The sequence below is a fragment of the Aegilops tauschii genome, chromosome 1 (assembly GCF_002575655.3).
Source record: "Aegilops tauschii subsp. strangulata cultivar AL8/78 chromosome 1, Aet v6.0, whole genome shotgun sequence".
Classification (NCBI taxonomy): Eukaryota; Viridiplantae; Streptophyta; class Magnoliopsida; order Poales; family Poaceae; genus Aegilops; species Aegilops tauschii.
In genome coordinates this window covers 329,329,293-329,338,086 of record NC_053035.3, presented here as the reverse complement: position 1 = coordinate 329,338,086, position 8,794 = coordinate 329,329,293, and the positions used below count along the sequence as shown (strand labels likewise).

Below are 8,794 nucleotides of genomic sequence, written 5' to 3'. Positions count from 1 at the left end.
ACTCCTTTTAGTAAACTTTAACCAGCTCAACGACTAGAGGTATCACAACATCCTTTCGTATGCATCTGCTCCCGATCTAAGCTCTGGAAGATGCTTAGTAAAATAAACCGAGTTTTTCTTATGCACCAGTGCTTATATCCCTCTATGAATAAGCACCAGTGCTTCTAAAAACAGTTTATTTCTCTAAGCACCTCCTCTAAGCATCTTGCATTGTACAAGGCCTAACATTTGCAAAGTACAGTAATTCCATATTATAACATAAAAAGGCGGATGATAGCTTTCATTACCAAATGTGATTACATAAAATACTGCACACGTTGGGATACAACACGTTCATTGAAAAAGGGGATACAGCAAGCTACCTGCCTACCTATGTACAAGTTATTTACAGTACGTACACGAGATCTGCTTTGCCGGAGTTCACCAAAACGGGCACCACCTGTCAAACAGAATACATACACAGTGAAACGTGGCAAAACTCAAATAGTTAACTAACATAAGTTGCTAAAACTAGATAGAAATACAAATATACTCTTAGGTTTCTTATGCACCTATTACTTTGTCTTTTTCACAAATATGGTGTTACTTTTTCACTTTCTAAAATGCTATACTAGTGCAATACGAAATTTTGGTACTTCGTTTTTTTTTTCGCAAGTGCAATATCTCATGAATAGGTACATATTATCCCTAAGAGCATAAAATCCATGTATAAGAATAACAACGCATACCCGACATAGTTCTGGCACAAATTTTCATGTGAAGTCGCTTGAAGTATAAGCTTCTGAACCTGAACCTTCACGGATAATCCAGGTTCTACCTCCCGAGCATCTACTGAGGCTAAATGTTCACTGCCATGTTGACTTGAGCCGCCGGCGCCTGACAAGGCTGATCCAGAAGAAAAGTCACGCCCTGTTAGCTTGTGACTCATCCGTGCCATGACAGCTACAGCACGCTCGTTTAAAACCTCATTAGCGTCACCGAGTTGATTGACCGCCTGCATGAACGACATAAATGGTCACCACTATAGGGATGTGGTTAGGACAGTACAATACAATCAAGCATGAGAAAAGGACGCAACCTGTAGCAGTTCCTTCTCGCGGGCTCCTCGAGGAGGCTGCATGAGCTCTTCACTAGGAGCAGCTTCTTCACTACTGACCACTGTATGAGTATGAGCATTTCCATAGTTTGAAACTTGAGGAACTTCATTGAAATTGAACAAACGCCAATTGATCAGCGGGTCATGTACAAATGCCTGAAAATAAATATTAAATTAGAATATCACCAAACATACTGGTTTAGGTACAAGAGATGAAGCATGAAGGAGCACAACAGTTTGAGGAAAAAATGTATAAGTAGCCATGAACGGAGCCAGCAACTCTGGGCAGCTACCATGGGTTGCCAGAGTGACGATGACCCTCTGAGCTTAGACACGTGCATGTGTAGTTTGCTTTGCCCAGGCAAAAACTTCTTGGACTCATCTATGCGCAAAACAATTTGCGTGAGTTTTGTACTGGCTTTCCTCCCAAGGGCCTCCGTCTGACTTCCAATTTTTCCACACCGTTAATATGTTCTTGAGTTGTTTTTGACCAGCAGATCCAAGGTTCTCAATCCGGAGGTGGCGGTGGTGATGGTGTCAAGTTTGTTTTGGTCTGAACGGTGCAACAACAAAGTAGTGGTTCAACTGCCTATCTCGCAAGGGGTGTATCCCTCGCCACAGTGTGTTCAACGATCTAAAAGTTTCACCTATTGTGGCTCTTTAAAACCTTTGAGCTAGTACAGCTTGTGCAAGTTCTGTCTTCTGCAATGTTTTCACCAGAGACACGGAGATGCAAAAGATGAAAAAACTGCTCAAGTCATGGGTGCTATCGGCTCTTTCTACTCCCCACCACCAGCCTCCTGTAGTCTTGCTGTCCTGCTTCCTCCCAGGCTGCTGCCATGGCGCGTCCCGACTTCACCTTCCCAACACTGCTGCTTAGCTAACCATGACCACCTCGGCGGAGATCAAGCTTTTTTTCGTTTATGAGATAAAGCAAACGGCTGTGATGCCATATTCTCCTCTCATTTCTTAATCTTATTTAGTCGTTGTTTTGGTCTGTTAACCGAACTTTCGGCTCCCAATAACTCACGGGCTAATTTGCTTGTTGATTTAAATAAAAATAATAATTGTAAACACAAGAAACTAAACCAAAAAACCCAGAGAACCAAATGCTCACCCCTACTTTTAAGTACCTTATCATGGGTCATTGTTGTTCGTGTTTAAGTAAGTGCCCTTTGGCACTTTGTCCGATTAATTAATAAAATCAGATTGTTTGCTAAAATAAATACTATCACATGGGCACCACATAGGATGAAAACCGTTTTAAGGGCATTTCCAACGGCGTACCACAAATCAGACACGGGCACGGATACTGGAGCTGGCCATCCAACCGCACCCAGCAAACGCCCGCAACATTACAAACGCAAATTGAAAAACGGACGAAATTTAAGAAAGTTCGATATACTGCAAGCAAACCAGATGAAATTGGATAAGTTCAAATTAAATTTAAAGAGAACTAAACTAAACTACACAAGGTACTGGACGGTGACCTCTTCCTGGCCACCGCCGCCATCGTCGTCGTAGTCCTGCTAGCGGTGGAAGGGCACGTGGGGGGGGGGGGGGGGGGGGGGGGGGGGGGGACCGCCCTGATCATCCACCGGCTGCCGCTCGCAGCGCAGCCAATCGCCTTCTTCCGCCGCCTAGCGCAGGGTAGCGTCGGTCGCGGACACCGCCACGGTACGTCCGCCCCTGGCCTTGCCCTTGCAGCCGAGGAGAGGGGTGGCCTGCAGGGACCTGACCATCCCAATTATGATGAGCTGGTCACTGAGGCGGCAGCGGGCGGACGGCCAAGACCAACGCGAGGTCTGGGTCCACGAGGACCCAGTTCGGTGCAATGTCGGACATGGCAAACGCCGCCTGGCGCGTCTGCTCAGCAGCCGCCCTGTTGGCCACCAAGGTAGTGGGGGATGCGATCGCGCGTTGGCGACGGTGTTGCCGAGCTCCTCTTCCTTCACCGGGGCGGTGCCACCTCCTTGCCATGCCTGACACGGAACGACGGGGACCCTGGTTGGAAGCGGTCGAACGTGCTGCCTGGCGGCGACGATGGCTCCTTCACTAGACGCCGCAATTGCGGGGTTGCGGCTCATTCTGCTTGACGTGGCGGCGCCCTCGAGCTGGACCTCTAGCTACGCCTGGAATTCCTCATACTTCGAGCCGGCCTCCACGAGGAGGGGCGATTGCTACTACTACTCCTCGGCGTCCGAGGAGAGCAGACCTCCTTCGTCGACAACGCGGTGGAGGATGACGGCCCTGGAGATTATGCGCGGCGGTGCCGCGATCTAGAGGAAGATCCACCGACCGGCGCAAAGAACCAGCCGCTGGCGGCGGACTTGCCCATCACCCAGTCGAGGAGAGGACGAGAGAGGATCTGGGACGCGGCACTGAGTGGAGAGGAGATGAGAGCCGGCGTTGTGTGGAGAGATGGGTTTGGACGCCGCCGCCTGCCTGCTTGAATATCTAGGGCGGGCAGACCGACGTCACTTCAATGCAGCTCAGCGGCCCGAGTAGGCTTCTCGGTCGCCGTATGCTCGCATTGAAGCGGCGCTGCCCTCCCATCCGGTCATGTCGGTCTGACCGGCAGCATGGAGCGGCATAAATGTACGGAGAATGTTCGCGGGCGAGACACATAGCATGACTTCCGGTAGGACCGCGCAATCGGACGCGTACGTGGGGGACGTCTGGACGTCCCAGACACCCGCAAAGGTCCACCCAGTTTGGTTCCTGTTTGCGAGAATTCGGACGCGGACGTTTGCAGGATGGCATTGGATGGCAAAAATCATGTGGACAGGCATGTCCGGATGTTTAGGGGCGGATTGGGGTAATGTCGTTGGAGATGCCCTAAAATCAGATAAGGGGGTAAAGTGGACTGTTTAAAAGCTCAAGGTCCATTTTAGACAGTTTTAAAATGTTAGGATGAAATGTGAACTTGAGGCAAATCTTAGGGTCTAAAAAAGCGGATTATTTTTATTTCAATATTAAATACACATTCCACCTCAGAATATAGTGCGTGTTGGTGTCGTAGAAGTCAAGCTTCACAAACTTTGACTTATTTTATTAAAAAAAAAATCTATATCTATAATACCAAATATACATCATATGAAAATATATTTCATGAATGAATCCAATGGTATTGATTTGGCATTCTAATATCGAAACATTTTTCAATATACTTGGTCAAAGTTTACAAAGTTTGGCTTTCAAAAATATCTAATAAGCACTATATTTTGGTACGGATGGAGTATATAATATTGGCCAGGCAAAGGTGCTACGGGCTATAGAATATGTATTACTTACCTCCATCATAGCCATGACGCTGTCCTTGTTTGTTCGGAGGACTTGCATCACATTTTCACAAGTTGTTCTGAAAGTACCCTCAATACCACTAACTTCCATAGCTTTCACGAGCATTCTAGTCAAACGGAATGGTACCTACACCATACATACAAAATGTGAGTGCAGTAAAAAAAAGTTAAAATGCCACGCATTCAATAACAGTTACAATACAAGATAAGACTCAACAAAACTATAGCATCAACCTATCAGGTGATTGGCAAGGAATAAAGCACAGAACACGGACTACTTACTTTTTCAGGGAACTTTTCTCGATTCATTGATGCCTCGAAACAGTCTCCAAAGTCAATGTGTAAAATTTTCCCACTGAAGCAAAAAATTATTATTAGACCTCAAGACAACAAAAACAAATTCACAACATTCATATGGTTACTTCAAGCTTCATAGAAATTACCTAAAACGATCTAACATAAGATTGCTTGGATGCCGATCTCCTAACCCAAGCAAATAGCCAGCCTGCAAAATTACATTTTCATCATCTTAAGTCGAAAGGAATATCTCATATGAAAACACATATCATAGCAGTAATTCATACCATGCTCATAACAGCCAGGCTTCTTGTATAATTTGTACGCCGCTCAAGCCATACTTCGGATGTTCGACTTTTCAGCCAGAGAACCTATCACAATTTTGTTCAGGCAGATTAAATATCGTCACCAGAAAGCATCAAAATCAGCGAGCTCTTTTCATAGTGCAGTGACTAGAGACAGCATAGTACCTTTGCAAGGTCATTTCCTTCGGTATTCTGCAGAGCATGCTGAAATACTTCCACCTTCGCGATGAGGGGTAAGTGGTCATAATCGGGTGCAAACGCCAACATAAGTCTGTGCTCTTGATTTAAGAAAATCTGAACAAAGAAGATGAGGGAAATCAATTGACAAATGACATCAAGCAAAACACGTTTATCTTCTTTCAGAAGGAAACAAATTATTGAGGCAGACTAACCTTCCTTGCATCTCTGTATTCACGGATCAGAGCATGAAGCGTGTCACAATTAGGTACCCATCCAATTAATCCACTGTTAGGAGACAAGGGAATAACAGCATATCTTTGGATCGACAAATCTTTCTCTGATGTTTTCCTTGAGTTCTCCAGGAGAGTATTCACCAGACCAAAAAGCTAAGTGAAGAGGAAAGGTCTTTAGACACATATTTTTTGTTGGTAGCTTGTAATATCTAGAGGCTATTTCAGCTTGCGAAGACACCACCAGATTAACAGATTATGCCCCAAGTGTTAATTGCATCAATGCCAGAGAGGGGCTCCAGCTTATCAACAATACATCAGTATTATCAGGACTTCAAAGAACAGTTTGTTAACTAAGCATTCATATAAGTTCAAACTGTGCATCACTATGTAAGATCAGGCTAGTTAACTACGCATGGGCATGTGAACAGTTTTTGTTTTGGAGTAGTGGTGTTTTTCAAGCTGCCTATTTCAGATCAAGATACGGAAAAAAAAAAACTGGCCTTAGGTAAATCAAATAAAGATATAATGATGAGGAATCGGTTACTGTTCAGATGGTAAACCACAAGGGTGCGGGGAAAACAAAGAACTGGCCTCAGGTAAGGGGACAGTGGAGGACAAAACTATTCATGGGCACAACATATAAAAATATGCTTGCTACTCCATGCTCTATTGCTACTAAAACATCAGAAATCAGCGTGAAAGAGACTTGCAATCTAGATACAAACCTGCATAACGCGTTCATCTTGTCTTAAATCTTCATGACCTTTAAGCAAGAATGCATAATCCTCGCCATCACTTCCATGAATTGTCAGTTTCCTTGGTCTTTGTTTGGATGTAATAACAATCAATTGCGGAACAAAATACTCGATAGTCACTAGTGGTGAATCTGGAAGCAAAGTTTAATTCTTAATGTCAGAATTCTAAGTCAATTTAACAATCAATTGCAGAATAAAATACTCAATACTGGTGAATAAGGAAGAAAAGTTTAATTCTTACTGTCAGAATTCTTATACAACCAAATGAAAAGCACGTTTTTCAATCTAAACAAATTGTCTTATTGTTGCCATCACTTAACATTTTATTGGATGGTTCCAGTAGGGATCTATCATAGACAAGGGATGTTGATGACATAACACAAACTAGTGGGTAATTAAAATGTTGGGGTACTTGGTACAAATAACCCATGTATGCTACAAATAATTCATCTCACAATTGTGAGTTCTGTAGAATTGGTAAGGCAAAAGAAAAGAGTACTAGGTACCGTAAGAAGTAGGAGAACTAAAATTTAAAATATATGGTATAACCCTGTGGAATACCTGCAGAATAAGTTCCTGGTACAGCAAGCTCCAACTTTCGACATTATGAGCAGCTCAGGTGAAACAGACTGAAAGAGACATCAAATGTTCAATCAAGGAGCTAAAGGAAACAAACTGCAGGAAAACAATCATATAACATGCTTACATGCAAATCAAGAGTTGTAAGACTTGGGAAGCTGTTTGTCGATTCTTCTGAAAACATGGTAATACAAATCCCATGCCTAAAGAACACAGAAGTCATCCTCAGCAGACTCAAGAAGACACAATACAGAAATTATTGTATTGACACTCTTATATACCTTAGTTAGCTCAGCATCCTCTCCAGTAGCGCGATATTTTAAGCAGCATTCGTGGGCTTCAAGTAATTCATGTCCATAGGCCTGGATAAGTTTCAATAGCATAAGCTATTAAACACTTAACATAACAAACTGAATTTGATGTTCAATGTCAAGTTGATAATTGAATGGGATGAAGGCACCAAATGATTTACTGTATAAAACAGACCAAGATATAAGGACAAAATGCATTTTCAATGAATAGCTAACCCAAACATTAGCAAGAGAAATATATTTGTGTTACGATATACTGTGATGGGGACTGGAGGAAAGTTTGGTGACGGCACTACCTGAATGAAAGTGTTCTCTTTTATTGTCTCAGCCCCTCTCTCAAGCATTGCATGCAATGGCTCAAGTACCGCCAAGCATTCCATCGATATTGTGCTCACCAAAATACATCCTGCTAGCTTCCTCAAGAGCTTCATGCCACATCTCATGCCACAAAATGGCAACTCGTATCAGTTCCTTTGAAACAAGCTGCGCCTGGAGCAACCAACATCAACAAAGTCAGGAGCGGGCTATGTGTCTTCCGTAGAAGCTTAACAGATACTGATGCTAACCTGATCAACAAGGCCTCCACTATGCTTGCGGATCTTATCAACGACCTCCTGTGCTGCACGTTGCCTTAATATACTTATTGATTTGCAAGCAACCAAAAGAGGATACATCAATGCCTGGTAAAAAATGTCAAGGAATTGGCAAAACTAAATTAGAATAATCCCAACATAATTAAAAAAAGCAAGGTCATCCTTTCAGTTGGATATAATGGCCAGTTATCAGTCAAACTGGTTCCAACAAGTATGGATGGTACACAGCAGTATTCAGGTACATAGGTTATATTTCAAACAAACAAAAGAACTATAAAGCTAAGGAAACTTGAAAATTCTGAAAAGACACAAAAGGAGAATATAGTTATTATCACAGGGAAACACCAGAACCAGTCAGCTCCTGGCAGACAGAGACCCAACGAGCAATTCACACACATACACACACAAAGCATAAGGAATCCTGGACAAAAGTAAGCATGAAACAACAAACCTGAACACTAAAAAACACAAACAGTACTACTAACTTTGCAGCCACCTTATACAACCGTTAAGCGTTAACACAAACAAAAGGCAGCAAAACTGGAGGTGAGCATGGATCGAACTAAAAATGAGGAATGCAACAAGAACCAAGCATTACTCAGTAGGTAGGGGTGTGCTGGCACCAGACCGCATCGCCAGGCTCGACCCTGTGAGGCAAAATTTATCCCGGAGAGTGAACCGTTTACTTGTGTTTTGATTGTTCTTCTTTAAACGAATGCCACTGGACGCTAATGCCTGGTAGGTCTCCTTGTTCTTTACTATTCGACTCCTTTATTCTTTTAGTCGTTTCTTTAGATCACCGGATAGGGAGATAGGTCATCTTGTGTCACTTAGTTATTAAAGCAACAACTGTGATTCTATGACAGTCGCTATAGCAATGCAGAAACCTAGTAAATTTCACAAGAAAGCAGCACAGATACACTAATTGAACATCCAAATCATAGCCAAAGTTTATCAGCCTAAGAAGAAAATTGCGGACCTGCGGATGCCCCTTTCCAATTCGAACTAGCAATTCTTGTATCAGTTCTCTAACTATTCTATTGTTTGAATGAATCCTGGCAATTATCTGGGGTAGCACAACCAACCACATTTCGATCTTGACAAGTGTAAAGCCTTTCTCCAATGCCATTTGAACCTCTGAGG

The 8,794-nt window shown here is 43.2% G+C and overlaps 1 protein-coding gene across 1 annotated transcript in view; it reads right to left on the bottom strand.

The window, feature by feature from the left end:
- Positions 1-227: 227 nt before the first annotated feature.
- LOC109783936 (serine/threonine-protein kinase TOR) overlaps positions 228-8,794 on the bottom strand; it is a 29,901-nt gene continuing 21,334 nt past the window's right edge. The window contains 19 exon segments of the mRNA XM_073497369.1: positions 228-439; positions 729-994; positions 1,079-1,252; positions 4,391-4,525; positions 4,681-4,753; positions 4,842-4,903; positions 4,983-5,066; positions 5,166-5,294; positions 5,393-5,566; positions 6,139-6,299; positions 6,730-6,772; positions 6,774-6,797; positions 6,875-6,901; positions 6,903-6,950; positions 7,029-7,109; positions 7,355-7,429; positions 7,431-7,547; positions 7,625-7,738; positions 8,631-8,788. Coding sequence (XP_073353470.1) covers positions 421-439; positions 729-994; positions 1,079-1,252; positions 4,391-4,525; positions 4,681-4,753; positions 4,842-4,903; positions 4,983-5,066; positions 5,166-5,294; positions 5,393-5,566; positions 6,139-6,299; positions 6,730-6,772; positions 6,774-6,797; positions 6,875-6,901; positions 6,903-6,950; positions 7,029-7,109; positions 7,355-7,429; positions 7,431-7,547; positions 7,625-7,738; positions 8,631-8,788 — 1,964 coding nt within the window. The 3' untranslated portion in view covers positions 228-420.